The 19,203-nt window shown below is 42.0% G+C and overlaps 1 protein-coding gene across 2 annotated transcripts in view; it reads right to left on the reverse strand.

The window, feature by feature from the left end:
- The window catches only part of PPP3CA (protein phosphatase 3 catalytic subunit alpha), a 413,429-nt gene that overhangs the window by 201,056 nt on the left and 193,170 nt on the right, over nt 1-19,203 (reverse strand). For both annotated transcript variants that reach the window (XM_069743640.1, XM_069743639.1), the window contains exon 2: nt 2,335-2,535. In XM_069743640.1, the coding sequence (XP_069599741.1) occupies nt 2,335-2,535 (201 nt within the window). The remainder of the gene's footprint in view (nt 1-2,334; nt 2,536-19,203) is intronic.

Genomic DNA, 19,203 nt, shown 5'->3' on the forward strand with positions numbered 1-19,203 from the left:
AGTCTGGCTGTCCAGAGCCCTGTTGTCTGGAGCACTGGGGGTGCCAACGGTCCGACCCCAGAAACCAGTAGTTATCCCTATGGAAAGGGGATTACGGTACTTATTATCTTGGGGATTACCCAAGACAACTAGGTATGTAGGTCAAATGCATTATCTTATAAAAATAAGAAAAAGGTCAGAGGATTAAAATCCTTTACACTAAAATGATTTCTTTAGGAATAACATTTTAGAATTTGCAAAGCTTCCCACATGTTCTGTTGGCTTCATGAATAACTCCTAGGTAATGATATTTTATTTATATTCGGATACATTTTGTGAAGCTACAGAAAAATGTCGACTTGAAAGCAAAGATACAAAATTTTTTCTTTGTGTTTCCGTAGAAAAACCACAACATGAAAAAGAAAAAAAAAAAAATCAGCGAGCAGCATGACTTTTCAACAGTACAGGATGCCAAATTTAAAAATGACCTTTAGTAAAAGATACACTTGGAATATTAGTGCAATCATTCACAGAATATCTCCATTTAAATGATAAACTATTCATGTTCTCTAATAATAGTACTGGCCAACACAATGTATATCAAGAAAAAGGAGTGAAAATATAGGCTACAGTTAATCATTCATATTTTTTCTTTTTTAAAATTTTATCGTATTTGTTGCTGTGTTTTGTGCCTCAAAATGGCATACATAGCTCATGAATTTTGTGCAAAGCCAAAAATTGCAAAATGTGTAACTTTCGGCGCTAAAAAGGTTAGAGAAAAAATAAGGCAATTTGTTAAAAAAAATGGTGTACATAACATGAAGCCACTACAAAGGGGGACTGTAGCAATTTTGCACTAAAAATGTGCACCTATTTGAAAAGTTGCAAATGATAAATCAGGCGAAAATATCTGTAAAACATAAACCATTCCCACAATGGCCAACTAAAACATAACAGACAAACAAAAAAGTGACTTTATAAAAAAGGAACAAATTTAAATAAAGAATTAAGAGCAAATGAAAAGCAGGTATAAGACACAAAAATATCAACAAAAAAGGCACAAATGCATTAATGAATGGGGCCCATAGTCTCCAAACTTGATGGACCTATTTCTTGGACCTAGAAAGGTTGAACTTGATGGACCTACCGCTATGTTTTCTTTGAACCTAAATAACTAAGCAAGATCCACATGTCCCAGTAGAAAAAGCTTTGAATCTGTGATATCTTTGTCTCTTTTGGAAGCTCACCGCGCTTCAATTGGCCATGTAACCAAATCAAATGAGAATGTTTATAGGGCAGCAAGTGAAGAAATCTGCTGGCAAGACAATCATTTCCATTTGTGTATATTATGTATGTTACATCTTCCCGTTTACATAGCCTCATGGTGTTAAAAAGTAAAATCAATCTCGATGACTGCTAGATTCCTACATGGGTTTCCAAAAGTATTAATGTGTAGTTAGGTGCAATGCGAGGAAATTTATGAGCAAAAAGACAATGTATGACACTACACATATGCTTTTTATACCTTTTAGCTAAACAAGCTTTCAACGGACACCTACTCTACTAGACACTACATATACATGGACACCTGGTTCAGCAGAGAATGTATGGGTTCGATAGGGAGAAGGGAATAAGTCTCTGCCAGACACCTATGGTGGCAGCTTATCCACTGAAAATTGGGGGTGTTTGGACAACATTGCTCTTCTGCAAGGATAACTTTAACGGTTATGAAAAACTGAAAAATGTAAAATTGTATGTAGACAACTTGAGATGAGAAAGCCGTCATACATGGGGGACTGTTTACCTGTATACTAGAATCCAACCCTTTGTTGCACTGAAGTATAGAAAATTTCACAAAACCGAGTAACACCAGAAATTCAGAACATTGGTGATCCAAGTGCTGAGGCCCCCAGTGTTCGTTACAAAAGATGGGCACAAGCATCCAACCAAGCGTTGCTTTCCTCAGAGATTAAAGATTGAGTTATTTCATGTTCATCTAATATAAAGAAGTATTGTCAAGTAATGAATGGACAGACCCAAAATGGCAAAGTAAACAGACCAAACTGTTGAACATTTTATGGAAGTCTCTCCATTGTAGCACCATTATTTCTCTGGCAAATAGTAGAAATAAGAATAAAATACAGTCTGCCACATTTTGGTCCTAGTTCAGAGCTTTGTATAAACTTAATCTTTATTCTACCCTTTCTGTACACCTACTTCATGTTCACTGAACTGTTAATAATAACTTTTTTAACCTAAACTGTTGAAAGTTGACTACTGAAATACCAGGTTAGAGGTAATCCAGCAGAAGAGGAAACAGATTAATGCCAGCTCTATTCTCTTCTAGTCACTCACCTGTGACTGGCGCATCAATGTCCAGCAAATTTTTTTCCAAGCGAAGAATTGAAGCTCCTTCTGTGATTATTCGAAGAGCAACACTTTCTTCGAGTCTTCCTTCTTTCATTAAGTGGGCTTTTAATATGTCTACCCGAGGCTTGCCATCATTATCGAATACTTCTTTTGCGGTAAGCCGATGATTTGGCGGAAACGGTACAGCTAGAAGACAAAAACAGGACAAACAAGTTGTTACTTTAAACTGCACAATGTGATAGACATTTTTTTTAGACATTTAGTCCACCAGCTATTAAGGATTAAGCTAAAAATCAATGCCAATAGCCTGCATTCCAGTAATGTAGACTTATACGAGATAACTTTATCTGCTAGGATACTGTCTGCTTTATCGGGCGTAACTGATTGACACCTCGTGGTTAATGTAAGGCTTTGTTCACATTACATTTGGTTTATATGTACAAAGTATACACTGGTAAATTCATTGTAACATCTGTGCTGATCCGTGTTTCCTTTATTTCTGCTTTGGCCGCTGGGAAGCGGCACGCTTTTATTGCTTGTGATGCGTTACAGCGACAGTAATATATTTTTCCTGGGACTTTTGGAGCTTTTATCATGAGCTACGGGGTTAATTTTGGTCTCCTTCCTGAGAGCCCTGGGTGTAGCAGTCAGCTATTTAAACCCCTGTAGCTCGGATGTCCACTGCCAGTCAATAGCTTTGATGTCCTAGTATACTCCTCTGTGCTGTGCTCAGCCTGATATTAGACTACCTGCTAGGTTTATGATTTTGTCTCAGACGTTACCTCCTGGAATTGACCCTGCATGGCAACCCTTCCTGAATATGGTTCGCTCCTCCAGACGGTAGCCCTCCTGTGGAAGCAACCCAGTGGACCATGTTGTAGGACAAGATTCATGCACAGGGATTAACCCCTCTGTGACCTTAGACGTACTATCCCGTCGAGGTGCCCTGGGCTTATCTGACCCTGGACGGGATAGTACGTCATAGCCGATCGGCCGCGCTCACGGGGGGAGCGCGGCCGATCGCGGCCGGGTGTCAGCTGCTTATCGCAGCTGACATCCGGCACTATGTGCCAGGAGCGGTCACGGACCGCCCCCGGCACATTAACCCCTGGCACACCGCGATCAAAGATGATCGCGATGTGCCGGCGGTACAGGGAAGCACCGCGCAGGGAGGGGGCTCCCTGCGGGCTTCCCTGAGCCCCCCGCAGCAACGCGATGTGATCGCGTTGCTGCGAGGGTCTCCTCACCTCCCTCCCTGCTCGAGCCCCGGATCCAAGATGGCCGCGGATCCGGGTCCTGCAGGGAGGGAGGTGGCTTCACAGAGCCTGCTCAGAGCAGGCACTGTGAAGCAGCCTGCACTCCTATCAGATCAGTGATCTGACAGAGTGCTGTGCAAACTGTCAGATCACTGATCTGTGATGTCCCCCCCTGGGACAAAGTAAAAAAGTAAAAAAAAAAATTTCCAAATGTGTAAAAAAAATAAAAAAAAATATTCCAAAATAATGAAAAAAAAAAAAAATATTATTCCCATAAATACATTTCTTCATCTAAATAAAAAAAAAAAACCAATAAAAGTACACATATTTAGTATCGCCGCGTCCATAACGGCCCGACCTATAAAACTGGCCCACTAGTTAACCCCTTCAGTAAACACCGTAAGAAAAAAAAAAAAAACGAGGCAAAAAACAACGCTTTATTATCATACCGCCGAACAAAAAGTGGAATAACACGCGATCAAAAGGACAGATATAAATAACCATGGTACCGCTGAAAGCGTCATATTGTCCCGCAAAAAAAGAGCCGCCATACAGCATCATCAGCAAAAAAATAAAAAAGTTATAGTCCTGAGAATAAAGCGATGCAAAAATAATTATTTTTTCTGTAAAATAGTTTTTATCGTATAAAAGCACCAAACCATAAAAAAATGATATAAATGAGGTATCGCTGTAATCGTACTGACCCGAAGAATAAAACTGATTTATCAATTTTACCAAACGCGGAACGGTATAAACGCCTCCCCCAATAGAAATTCATGAATAGCTGGCTTTTGGTCATTCTTCCTCACAAAAATCGGAATAAAAAGCGATAAAAAAATGTCACGTGCCCAAAAATGTTTTCAATAAAAACGTCAACTCGTCCCGCAAAAAACAAGACCTCACATGACTCTGTGGACCAAAATATGGAAAAATTATAGCTCTCAAAATGTGGTATTGCAAAAAATATTTTTTGCAATAAAAAGGGTCTTTCAGTGTGTGACGGCTGCCAATCATAAAAATCCGCTAAAAAACTCGCTATAAAAATAAATCAAACCCCCCTTCATCACCCCCTTAGTTAGGGAAAAATAAAAAAAAATGTATTTATTTCCATTTTCCCATTAGGGCTAGGGTTAGGGCTAGGGTTAGGGCTAGGGCTAGGGTTAGGGCTAGGGTTAGGGCTAGAGTTAGGGCTAGGGTTAGGGTTAGGGCTAGGGTTAGGGCTAGGGTTAGGGCTAGGGTTAGGGCTAGGGTTAGGGCTAGGGTTAGGGCTAGGGTTAGGGCTAGGGTTAGGGCTAGGGTTAGGGCTAGGGTTAGGGTTAGGGCTAGGGTTAGGGTTAGGGTTAGGGTTGGGGCTACAGTTAGGGTTGGGGCTAAAGTTAGGGTTAGGGTTTAGATTACATTTACAGTTGGGAATAGGGTTGGGATTAGGGTTAGGGGTGTGTCAGGGTTAGAGGTGTGGTTAGGGTTACCGTTGGAATTAGGGTTAGGGGTGTGTTTAGATTAGGGTTTCAGTTATAATTGGGGGGTTTCCACTGTTTCGGCACATCAGGGGCTCTCCAAACACGACATGGCGTCCGATCTCAATTCCAGCCAATTCTGCGTTGAAAAAGTAAAACAGTGCTCCTTCCCTTCCGAGCTCTCCTGTGTGCCCAAACAGGGGTTTACCCCAACATATGGGGTATCAGCGTACTCAGGACAAATTGGACAACAACTTTTGTGGACCAATTTCTCCTGTTACCCTTGGAAAAATACAAAACTGGGGGCTAAAAAATAATTTTTGTGGGAAAACAAAAAGATTTTTTATTTTCACGGCTCTGCGTTATAAACTGTAGTGAAACACTTGGGGGTTCAAAGTTCTCACAACACATCTAGATAAGTTCATTGAGGGGTCTAGTTTCCAATATGGGGTCACTTGTGGGGGGTTTCTACTGTTTAGGTACATTAGGGGCTCTGCAAACGCAATGTGACGCCTGCAGACCAATCCATCTAAGTCTGCATTCCAAATGATGCTCCTTCCCTTCCGAGCCCTCCCATGCGCCCAAACGGTGGTTCCCCCCCACATATCGGGTATCAGCGTACTCAGGACAAATTGGACAACAACTTTTGTGGACCAATTTCTCCTGTTACCCTTGGGAAAATACAAAACTGGGGGCTAAAAAATAATTTTTGTGGGAAAACAAAAAGATTTTTTATTTTCACGGCTCTGCGTTATAAACTGTAGTGAAACACTTGGGGGTTCAAAGTTCTCACAACACATCTAGATAAGTTCATTGAGGGGTCTAGTTTCCAATATGGGGTCACTTGTGGGGGGTTTCTACTGTTTAGGTACATTAGGGGCTCTGCAAACGCAATGTGACGCCTGCAGACCAATCCATCTAAGTCTGCATTCCAAATGATGCTCCTTCCCTTCCGAGCCCTCCCATGCGCCCAAACGGTGGTTCCCCCCCACATATCGGGTATCAGCGTACTCAGGACAAATTGGACAACAACATTTAGGGTCCAATTTCTCCTGCAAACCTTGGAAAAATACAAAACTGGGGGCTAAAATATAATTTTTGTGGAAAAAAAAATAATTTTTATTTGCATGGCTCTGCGTTATAAACTGTAGTGAAATACTTGGGGGTTCAAAGCTCTCACAACACATCAAGATGAGTTCCTTAGGGGGTCTACTTTCCAAAATGGTGTCACTTGTGGGGGGTTTCTACTGTTTAGGTACATTAGGGGCTCTGCAAACGCAATGTGACGCCTGCAGACCATTCCATCTAAGTCTGCATTCCAAATGGCGCTCCTTCCCTTCCGAACCCTCCCATGCGCCCAAACGGTGGTTCCCCCCCACATATGGGGTATCAGCGTACTCAGGACAAATTGGACAACAACTTTTGTGGTCCAATTTCTCCTCTTACCCTAGGGAAAATATAAAACTGGGGGCTAAAAAATAATTTTTGTGGGAAAAAAATTTTGTTTTATTTTTATGGCTCTGCATTATAAACTTCTGTGAAGCCCTTGGTGGGTCAAAGTGCTCACCACACATCCAGATAAGTTCCTTAGGGGGTCTACTTTCCAAAATGGTGTCACTTGTGGGGGGTTTCAATGTTTAGGCACATCAGTGGCTCTCCAAACGCAACATGGCGTCCCATCTCAATTCCTGTCAATTTTGCATTGAAAAGTCAAACGGCGCTCCTTCCCTTCCGAGCTCTCCCATGCGCCCAAACAGTGGTTTACTGCCACATATGGGGTATCAGCGTACTCGGGACAAATTGGACAACAACTTTTGAGGTCCAATTTCTTCTCTTACCCTTGGAAAAATAAAAAATTGGGGGCAAAAATATAATTTTTGTGAAAAAATATGATTTTTTATTTTTACGGTTCTGCATTATAAACTTCTGTGAAGCACTTGGTGGGTCAAAGTGCTCACCACACCTCTAGATAAGTTCCTTAGGGGGTCTACTTTCCAAAATGGTGTCACTTGTGGGGGGTTTCAATGTTTAGGCACATCAGTGGCTCTCCAAACGCAACATGGCGTCCCATCTCAATTTCTGTCAATTTTGCATTGAAAAGTCAAACTGCGCTCCTTCCCTTCCGAGCTCTCCCATGCGCCCAAACAGTGGTTTACTGCCACATATGGGGTATCAGCGTACTCAGGACAAATTGGACAACAACTTTTGAGGTCCAATTTCTTCTCTTACCCTTGGAAAAATAAAAAATTGGGGGCAAAAATATAATTTTTGTGAAAAAATATGATTTTTTATTTTTACGGTTCTGCATTATAAACTTCTGTGAAGCACTTGGTGGGTCAAAGTGCTCACCACACATCCAGATAAGTTCCTTAGGGGGTCTACTTTCCAAAATGGTGTCACTTGTGGGGGGTTTCAATGTTTAGGCACATCAGTGGCTCTCCAAACGCAACATGGCGTCCCATCTCAATTCCTGTCAAGTTTGCATTGAAAAGTCAAATAGCGCTCCTTCCCTTCCGAGCTCTCCCATGCGCCCAAACAGTGGTTTACTGCCACATATGGGGTATCAGCGTACTCAGGACAAATTGGACAACAACTTTTTGGGTCCAATTTCTCCTGTTACCCTTGGTAAAATAAAACAAATTGGAGCTGAAGTAAATTTTTTGTGTAAAAAAGTTAAATGTTCATTTTTATTTAAACATTCCAAAAATTCCTATTAAACACCTGAAGGGTTAATAAACTTCTTGAATGTGGTTTTGAGCACCTTGAGGGGTGCAGTTTTTAGAATGGTGTCACACTTGGGCATTTTCTATCATATAGACCCCTCAAAATGACTTCAAATGAGACGTGGTCCCTAAAAAAAAATGGTGTTGTAAAAATGAGAAATTGCTGGTCAACTTTTAACCCTTATAACTCCCTAACAAAAAAAAAAATTGGTTCCAAAATTATGCTGATGTAAAGGAGACATGTGGGAAATGTTACTTATTAAGTATTTTGTGTGACATATCTCTGTGATTTAATTGCATAAAAATTCAAAGTTTGAAAATTGCGAAATTTTCAAAATTTTCGCCAAATTTCCGTTTTTTTCACAAATAAACGCAGGTACTATCAAAGAAATTTTACCACTATCATGAAGTACAATATGTCACGAGAAAACAATGTCAGAATCACCAGGATCCGTTGAAGCGTTTCGGAGTTATAACCTCATAAAGGGACAGTGGTCAGAATTGTAAAAATTGGCCTGGTCATTAACGTGCAAACCACCCTTGGGGGTAAATCAAGGTCGGGGTTCCTCTGGAATTTATCAGACGGAGTGGCTTGTGCCAAGAATGTTCAAAGTAGCCTTTTTCAACCTGTGGCCTCTGACAGATGTGACATTCATATTCTACAGACTTAACCATTTAAAGATGAACCTGTTTGCTAAAAGTGTCTATTTTGCAATATGTTTGGGTGGTATAAATCAGATTAAATGTTTTATCATCTGTTGAATGCCACACTTACTGAAACAAGGGAGACACGAGGAACAGTGTATTGTTATGGAGTCTTAAAAATGTAACACACAGCAGGATCAGGGTGCGTAAAACATGCCCACCTTCAATCAAACAAACAAACAAACAAACAAACCATTTTCACGGTAGACAATATCTCCGTCCAACCTTGTTCAAAGCACTGGATGCACTTTAGGTTAACATGATATTTATGCGAGTCTCAAGTGGCCCTTAGTCCTAAGAGCTTATATTTCATGTTGTAGGAAAGTTTCATATCATAGCAGATTGCAGAACGTAAATGAAATGAATTGCTCGCGCAGCAGAACACAGGTCTATTAGTGAAAAACGTGCTTTGTTACATAAAAAGGCAAGTAATAACATAAAAAAGACACAAAGGTGGAAAGCACTTAAGCCTGGATATTCTTCTGACATTTTAAAGCTAGCCTAGTGGTTTAATGTACAGTTATGTACACAAGGTGGTTAAGAACAGAACCTACATGAGCAATAGAGAGCTACTGCTGAATCTACAAAAAATATTTCATGTAGACACATGAAAGTTATTTGAGAATCTGCCTTTAGGCTTGTCCCTCTTAGGCAAGTTTCACATTTGTGGTTGTGTCTGCAGCGTTTCTTCCGCAGATATCCGCATGCGTTGTGTATTGCTATATTTAACATTAGGGATGCATGTGTCTGCGATCGGTTGCGTTTTGCCGCGTTTGAAGACACATGCATCGTTTCGTCGTCTGCAGTTTGGCGCGGTAAACGCTACATTGTAGTAATTTTAGAGGCGTCAATTTGCCGCCTAAAAACGTATGCGGTTGTTAGCAGATGGAATGCGGCAAAAAACGCATTGCTGTCTATGTGAAAGCATGCAGCCGCAAGCACATGCGTTTGCTTGCGTTTGTGAACGCATGCGTTGCACCACAGGAAAACATGTCTAGATACTGATTAGCCACCCCCCACATACAAACTGATAAAGGGAGGGAGTGGACATTTGCAGGTCACTACTCAGCAGACAGAGAACCAGACCAGAAAGACGAAAGCACCTTGGAGGAAACAAGACTCTGAACAATGTGAGTATATCCCAGCCAATGCCTTTATTTTCTATTTTTTGTCTCTACATGTCCTAATTTCTGCCATTTCTTTTTTTCTGCATGCATCAGAATGTCATCTTCTTCTGAGGAGGAGCAACGTCCTGGGCCTTCACAAGTCGAACATGTCAGTGAAGTGCGTACTCACATGTGACAATTTTTTTTCCCCTTTTTTAGAGCACTTTTTCCTCTGCGGCAGAGACTGAACAGGAGCAGCAGGTTCACGGTCGGGTGGCAAGGCGGCATTATACCTGGCTGACTGTTTATTGTATCCTCACTTTAGTATTCCTGAATCTTCCTTTCCTCTTTCTTTACATTTTTCTTCTGGACTCCTTTTTCATCTTGACTTTCATTATTCATTTCTCTGCCTCTGTTTTCTTTCTTTTCCTAATGTTAATGTCTCCAACCTTAATGTCTTAATTTATTTTTTAGGTTCCAGAATGGGATGAGGACCTCATTGACAACAATATCCTCATCTCCCTGGTCCATAAGCGAGTCCTGTTGTGGGACACCTGAGTTCCGCAGCACTCGGACAACGTGACGATCCGGCGCCTATGGAATGAGGTGGCTAAAGCGATGTGGGATGGCTGGGACAACGCCCCGACTCGGGTCCAAAATGCATTTCGTAAGTATTGCATTGCAGTGTGATGCAGCAGAGACCTTGGCCGTGCATCACACACAGTTGTGAGAACACGGCCAAAAGTCCATTGTCAACCATTATTTTTTGTTTTTTCATCAGTGCTCAAAGTCAAAACACGTTGGCGTTCGATGAAGGACCGCTTCAACAAGGACCTTCGTCAAGAGAGCCGTGTTCCTAGTGGTTCTGGAGCAAGGATCCGAAAATATAAATACCACCGCATTCTGGCATTTTTAAGACCGGTCCTTGCCCAGAGAACGTAAGTATTTTTTCGGTGTATTAGGTTGTGTTGTATTGACATAATCAGTATATTTCTATTCCACAGGAATTGGCGTTTTGTAAAGGTTTGGTATTAATTAATTAATTTTTTTTCTTTCCTCACAGCACATGGAGCAGCACTGTTGACCCAGGTTCTGGAGCGGTCCTTCATCAGACAGCCACGGACCAGTCCCAGCCATCCAGCAGCGTTGCAGCAAGTGGCCCTGCCACACTAACTGGAGACCAGGAAGCTGGTCCATCAGGTGTTCCCCTTTCCCAGTCCTCTGCCCCTTTTTTTTGGGCCCCACCCAGCAGCAGCAGAGGGCCTTGGACAGGTCACTCATGCCCGAGTTTTTGCACTTGAGCTCGGTTTTTCACGATGGACTCAAGGCTTTGGGTGACCGCCTGGATGCTGCCATTAGCCATATGAATACACGTATTCAGGAGGTCACCAAAAGCCTTGTCCAAGTAAAAGCTGACCTCCAGAGGCCAGCACATCATTTTTTTAATCAAATTGAACAGGGCATGTCGGAACACCTTACTCCTAATCTCCAGCTTAGTGTCATGCAGGCCTACAATGCTGCTTACGTGCAGGCTATGCAGCAGAGTCGGTATTTTCAGCAGACAGTGATGGCATATCCACCTGTGCCTACACTGTCACGCTTGACCTCAATGCCGACCTCTGCTGCATACCACTGCACGGCCACCTCCATTCCAAGCACTGCCGGACACCACTACAGCACCACCAACATCCTGAGTGCTGTAGGACAGCTCACCGCCACCACCATGACAACTGCTGCTCCTGCTTGGACCTCCTCCACTGACACCACCATGCAGCAGCAGGACCCTGGCATGGCCTTCCGCTGCGCCACCACGATGCAGCAGGACCCTGGACTTCCCTTCCGCTGTGCCACCACGATGCAGCAGGACCCTGGCATTCCCTTCTGCTGCGCCACCATGATGCAGCAGGACCATGGCATTCCCTTCTACTCCGCCACCACGATGCAGCAGGACCCTAGCATTCCCTTCCGCTCCACCACCACGATGTAGCAGGACCCTGGCATTGCCTTCCGCTGCGCCACGATGCAGCAGGAGCCTGGCATGGCCTTCCGCTCCGCCATGATGCAGCAGGACCCTGGCATGGCCTTCTAACCTCCTACCGCAACCATGCAGCAGCAGCAGGACAAAGACACTGACAGTTTGGCCACTATGACCAGGCCACATGAAATGAGCCCGCCGTGGCTCCCCAGACCGCAGCGCCGATCCCAAAAAGGGAAAAAAAAAACAGCAGACTGTTTCTATTCCTCCCCCCTCACCTCCCAATGTGTCTGTAATGTCAGGTTTGTCTCACCCTTCCAGTGTGTCTCGGTCCTCTCATGCGTCGAGCCCCATCCCCGATCTGCAAGACCCCAGTAATTTAATTGCCCCTTCTCCTGCCACCCCTGCGTCGTCCACAGTGAGTCAAGCTTCACAGCTACATACCCCCGTTTCCAGCACTCTACCCCAAGCAGGCGCAGTTCATTTTTTTTTTGCTATAAAAATAAATAATATTTTTTGCCCCCAAAAATGGTTAATTGCGTATTTCGCCGCCGGCAACACACACCGTGCGCCAAATAAAACACTGTGCCGCACACTTTATTTTTTGCCTACATCATAGCTCCAGTAGTTAGCAAGTACAACACTGCATCTTTGTGGGTCTTTAGTATAGAGATATGAGGTGGGCCAAAAAATTTATACTTGTATTTTATCAATAATCTCTTCCCTTTGCTTAGTCTGTGAATAGTGCTGCAGACTGAAGAGAAAATGGCGGCAATACAATGCAGAACTTTACTCAACAGGTCATGTGTCCAAAAACTCATTAGTTAGGACACCTGACCTGGTGAGTAGAGAACTGCCTTGTATAACCTCCATTTTCTCTTATGTGTACGTAATCTATTTCACACAAAGTGAAGGGATGATGGCGGTCATACAAGGCATATCTATGCTCACCTGGACATGTGTCAGAAATAGTGAATTCGTGAGGCTGTTATATGTGCATCATGAATTCATTATTTCTGACACCTGACTTGATGAGTATAGATCTGTTTTGTATTAAACAGCCGTCGTCTCTTCAGTCTGCGTCCAATAGATACTGCAGGACAGAATCAGGACGCAATGATGTCAACAACCTTACCACTAACAACCTAAGTGGTTTGTAGAGGAAATACATAGGAGGCACGGTCAAGATACCAAAAAAATAAAGTTTATTAACAACAAATATTAGTAACATTTAAAACATAACTGGTGCAGACCAAAACCCAACAGGACATTTACACAATATTGTCCTGCCATGCCACACGTCCAATATCACAATCAAAAAGGCAGCAAATTGGTCCCACATGTGACCAACTTCAGCAGTTGACCGCAGCGGGTGATGCTGGTAATCTGGCAATGGGTTTGCAACTGGTTCATCCAGTTCAATGTTGGCTTGCTCTTTAGCCATTATGTAATTGTGGAGAACAACACAGGTTTTGACCACCTCATCGACTGTCTCCATTTTTAGATTAATGGCTGTTGCAAGAATGCGCCATTTTGAGACTATAATCACAAAAGGTACACTCTACTGTTCTTCAGGCCCTGGTCAGTCTGTAGTTAAAGATCCATTTAGTGTGGTTCAAGTCCCGACTGGAATATGGCTTCAGTAGGTTTTCACACATCTTAAAGGCCTCATCCCCAACCATAACAAATGGCATTGGAGGACCTTGAGTGTTGGGGAGAGGTCGTGGCCGTGGAAAATTAAAATTTTTGCCATACATACGACGCCCCATATCCGAGTTCTTGAAAGTCTGGGAATCGTTGCCACGGCCAAAAGCTCCAATGTCCACGGCGATGAAGCGACAGTCCGCATCTGCTATTGCCATGAGCACAGCAGAAAAATATTTTTTATAGTTGAAGTACTCCGATCCTGTTCTGGCGGGTTTGATAATGCAGATGTGCTTTCCATCCACCGCACCCAAACAGTTGGGGAAATCACACACTCCAGAATTTCTCTGCAATTCCCATCCACATGTCATCGGTGGGTAGGGGTATAAACTCATCCCGGAGAACATTCCACAAAGCCCGGCAGGTGTCCGCAACTATTCCGGACAGGGTGGAAATTCCAAGCCGGTATTGTAAGTGCAGGGATGATAAGCTCTCTCCGGTTGCCAGAAAACTGTAATGAAAGAAATAAAAAATAATTTACAAGCAATTCTATTTATGGTGTTGTTCGGCTAAAGACAAAGGAAAATACAAAGAATACATGTCAGACCAACCAAAATTATGACTGGCATTTGTTTAGAATTGTTACGTACCTTATTGTAACCAGCAGACGTTCCTCTGGTGGAATCGCTCTACGGAGCTGGGTGTCCTGTCTCCGGATAGCTCCTTGGACACGACCAAGCAAATCCCGAAAAGTCTTGCGATATCATGGTATATTCTGGGAATTTGTCTGGGTTGGCATTAAGCTCGCCATATAGCGTGTGATAGGCTCCACGGCTCTCACGTAGTTCAATATTGGGGTGTTGCCAAAAACGCCTACGCCGTGTCCTTCTCCATCTTTCGCGATTTCTGTGTTGCTCCCAAGCAAACGCACAGGCAAGAAACAGCTTGATGCTTAAATCCAGGTTAAAATAAAAGCTCTCCATGCCAAGATCCATCATGACACAGGATACAGTAGCACACTGTTAAGATTTCAGCAGTCCTAGGGTCTATATATAGATATCCCATAATACACTCCAACTGTTGTCCCATTGGCGGTGTCTGTTTATCTAGATTTTTCTCCTGTAAAATTTTCCACTATGCGCACAAAAACCGCAAAGGCATGACAAAACGCATGGAAAAGCGTGAAAACGCGGCGTTTTATTAACCGCACGCGTTCCCACATGTGTCTAAAAAATGCTGCGTTTGTATGTGTTTCTATGCGTTTTTTCCAGCACTTGCGGATGCGGATTAAATGCTGCAGATAGAAACGCAAATGTGAAACTAGCCTTAATAAGGTTCCAGAGATCATGAACAGGAGGGATAAAGATCTAGGAAGCTGAAGCATCACAGCAAGGTTCAACAAGATAATCCTCCTAATTCCCACTTCAAATGCCTGGCCGCACAATATCAGATGTGTTTGTTGATGTCATATCAACATAAGAACTGAGCTTAGGCGTGACCTTAGCTTTAATTGGACTGTCAAAGATCATGTCACCTTTAATTAGTAATTTCTCTAATCTTATGCCCTCCAAGAAGTGACTATTTGCTGAATACTACAATATTTCTACAACTTCAGATGTACTATGTATTCAGCTAATGATAGTCACCGTGATCTGTTTATCCACATGGCACGAAACCACAATGCACACATCTTATCTAGGGACACAATACACCTTGGTGCTTCATGGTTTGCCAAGAGTAATATTATCAACACAGTTTTATCTTGAGGACACTTTTATAAAATGTTGTTTACGTACTTCGATCAGGCTAGGTCAAATTATTAGCACATAAAAAAGTAAGGAAAGAGACTGCAGCACCAAGTTCTCTCTGTACCGTACATAATGTGAAAAGGCGTCTATTTATTTAGTAACTGGAAGAAGTGTCCTTCAATATAAAAAAAAACAGATACAGTACAAAGCGCATATGAGAACTGGTTGTATCTTCACCCTAGCTATTTGTATGCCACGGTTATACCAAAAACTCAAAATGAAAAAATAAATAATTAGTTTAAAAATTGAATTTAAGAAAATAATTTCAAGATTCAAAGAAAAAGAACCTTAAAAGAACGCACATCAGTTGTCCACCCAGCCATGGGTTAGAAAGTTTATTCCATATGGTCAATACTTTGTAACTGGTGTATTTAACAAAAACAAGCTTTGAAATTATGTCCTATGGATTAAAAAAAAAACAAACAAAAAAAAAAACAACAACTCGCCTGTATCTGATCTCTATATTTATAAAAACAAAACACACAAACAAATAAATATAATATCCACCCAAACCCCCCTCCTCCCACATACTTTTTTTTTGAGGGGGCATGCTTCTAAAATTGCTTCTGCTCCTTGGATCTCAAAGTTAAGGAAAGCAAACTAGTTATTTTGAGAATTACATTACAAATTAACAGAAGCTTTGTTTGTAAAAGAAAACAAAAAACTGCAAGTATGGAAAGACTTTTTAAGTTTTTAGAATCGCAATCTGTTACACCATCAGTGGTTACCGTACTTTTATTATATTTATTAATTTTTTTTTTCAAACCCATAAAGAATCCTAGGAGTACACATAATGTAAGCAAAGTACAAACTAAATGCAGTGTAATGCAAATATACCAAATTTATTTATTTTTTCAAAATACCTAACGACTCACATTAGGCATTTACTACATAATTAGAGTCTATATAATATATTTTGACTGGAAAAAAAAAGTTACTGGACTGCACATTTTGTACTGTAGCCATAGTGTTTTATGGGCAGATTAAGTCAAGTGTCTCTTTTTAATGTCCCGTATAGCCCAACTTGCGTCCACCTACCTATCTTGTTTTGACTTATTCAAAACTGTGATTTTCAGAGCTTTTCAGCCATTGTAAAATGAAATGAATAATGGATGGCAGGAAAAACCATCTGGTGGAATGTGAAACCACCTTGGCAGTGACATTGAACCTTGTGGCTGTAGTGTTGGGGGAAACCACTTGACAATGGCGAGCAAATAATAAAAAATGTTCATAAAAAAAAAACGATACATAGATAGGCAAAAACGGTGCAAGCTTAGTGTAATTAAGTTAGACAGCACGGAAACTGACATCAAAGTACTCAAAATAAACATAGAGGCTTTTATTGTAAAGTGGGGAAAATTAGTATTTTGTGAGACAGAATTTTAAAAGAAAACAAAACAAAAAAACCCTGAAAATCATATTGTATGATTTTTACATGATTAAATCCGCATTTCTTGCATAAAATAAGAATTTGATACAATAGAAAAACAGCTTAATATTTGGTACAGAAACCTTTGTTTGCAATTGTAGAGGTCAGGCATTTCCTGTAATTTTTAACCAAGTTTGAACACACTGCATAAGGGATCTTGGCCTACTCCTCCATACAGATCTTCTCCAGGATCTTTCAGGTTTCAGGGCCGTCGCTGGGCAATATTGAGTTTCAGCCCCCTAAGAATATTATCTATTGGGTTCAGGTCTGAAGACTGGCTAAGCCACTTACAGGACCTTAAAATATTTCTTATGGAGCCACTCCTTAGTTGCCCTGGCTGTGTGTTTTGGGTCATTGTCAGGCTGGAAGACCCAACCACAACCTTCAATCTGCCTTCAATGCTCTGTAAAGCAGCTACCGAACACATAGTTGATGGGAGGTATGTATTACAGAGGTGGTTTTCATCTGTGATATAATCCTGGAGTATTGCTCTAGTGCAGGGGTCCCCAACCTGTAGCTCGGGAGCCACATGGTTCGCGATCCCATGGATTGTGGCTCGCGACTGTCTGCCAGCTTGGTGCATTGGCTCCAGGTCTAGTAAACAGGCATGAAGTGCACATCTCAAAATGGTGAATTTTTGAGTAGCCCTGCACAGAAGAGCAGATCTGGATGCACATATACTGGTTTTAGGGGTTTAGAGATGTTTTAAGTATGGGGGATGATATTAACAGTTAGAGGCGATTCTTGAACCTGAATGCGATAGTGTGTTGGGAGTCCTTGATGGGAGAAAGATTGAATTGGAGCATTTTGGTAACCCTTGGATCTCAGAGCACTGCTTTGGAGTTATTTCTGTGTAAAAGCTTCGGTTATCATTATACTCGTAATGGGGGGCTTTGGTTGACACTACGTTGAGGGAGACAGGAGCAGGATGTTGCTCGTGACCCCCTCTCAGAGCTGAATGTGGCTCGCGACCTTCTCTCAGTGCTGAAATGTGGCTCTCTAGGTAAAAAAGGATGGGGACCGCTGCTCTAGTGCACAGCATTAAGAGGATTGCTCAGTGTATCTGGGCCAGGATTTACCGGCAGCCTGAGATGGGCAGGTCTGGATACCCACATACCTCACGTCTGGGTGTGGTTAACATGTTAAAATGGGGCCCATTCTTTGGCACATGGTTGTGTTTGGAGCGAGAAGGCCTCCTGTGAGGTATATCCAGACTGAAGGGTGCACTGGATGCTGTCCAACGTATGTGACCAGGACTTGCTCTCAAGAGACTTTACCAAAGGAACTGCTTACTTTGTTTTGCCTGCACTGTTTATTTTTCCTTTGCTTATGGCTGGTTTATGAAACAACAGTAGACCAGCATGGATATTTAATTGGAAATGGAAATGCACTGCAATGTGAGAAACATCCCTAAACCTCTTTCTGATGGAAGAGGTTGTTGTCATTAATCTTGAGATACATGACCCCATCTATCTTCCCTTCAATAAGGAGCAGTTGTCCTGTCCCCTTTGCAGGAAAGCATCCCCAAAAGTATGATGTTTTCCTTACCATGCATCACAGTTGGGAAGGTGTTCTTGGGGTTGTACTCATCCTTCTTCCTCCAAACATGGCGAGTGGAGTTGATACCAAAAATTCTATTTTGGTCTCATCTGTCCATATGACTTTCTCCCATGCCTCCTCTGGATCATCCAAATAGTCATTGACGAACCTCAAACAGGCATGGGACATGTGCTGGCGTGAGCAGGAGGACATTGTGTGCTCTGTAGGATTTTAATCCAAGACGTCGAAGTACGTTACTAACAGTAATGTATGAGTCTGTGATCTCAGCTCTCTTCAGGTCATTGACCGGGTCCTCCCGAATAGTTCTGGGCTGATTCCAGACCTTTCTCAGAATCATCCTTACCCCATGAGGTTATAATGAGTACAGAGTAGGAGGGCTTTTTAAAGAAAAACTAACAGGTCTGTGAGAGCCAGAATTCTTGCTTGTTGGTAGGTGATCAAATACTTAATTTATGCAATAAAATGCAATCTAATTAATTAAAAATCATACAATGTGATTTTCTGGTATTTTTAGTTTCTGTCCCACAGTTGAAGCATACCTATGATAAAAATTACAGATCTCTGCATTCTTTGTAGGTGGGAAAACATGAAAAGCGAGCAGTGTATCAAATACTTATTTTCCCTACTATATATATATTTAGCAAAAAATAAAAAATAAAAAACTACAAGTAAAAGAATCTAAAAGTAACTATCCCACGCCTACAGGCAATTTCCTGGGTAAGGCCTTAAGTTTATATATAGCTGAAATGCACTCTATTTTTACATTAAAGGTAAGTGTTGACAAGCGAGGTAACAAAGGGAAAAAGACACTGGAAAAGTACACGTATGACAATTTCCAACGCATTATTCCGGCTGCTGTAAACAGATTTCCTTCCAGTTTTATTCATACCGTCACACCCAAACTTTGACTCATTCTTTTCCCTCTGTGGGTGATTTGAGGAAGACCACCACAAAACAGATCTTTTATTAAAGGATGGCAGATCTACTTCCCAGTAGCTCCAAATAGTCCTATGCATGTAACATGGATGGACAAAATGCTTGATAGATCCGGAGCTGCAGCGGAGATCTGCCAGGCTTTGAAGAACATTAATGAGGGTCACTTTTCTGCGACTTTCAAGCAATACCTATTCTTCTGACATTTTGCATGGTTCAGAGAGACCAGAATAATGACATCCAGCATGTATGCCATCC

Source organism: Ranitomeya imitator, chromosome 1, assembly GCF_032444005.1.
Source record: "Ranitomeya imitator isolate aRanImi1 chromosome 1, aRanImi1.pri, whole genome shotgun sequence".
NCBI lineage: Eukaryota > Metazoa > Chordata > Amphibia > Anura > Dendrobatidae > Ranitomeya > Ranitomeya imitator.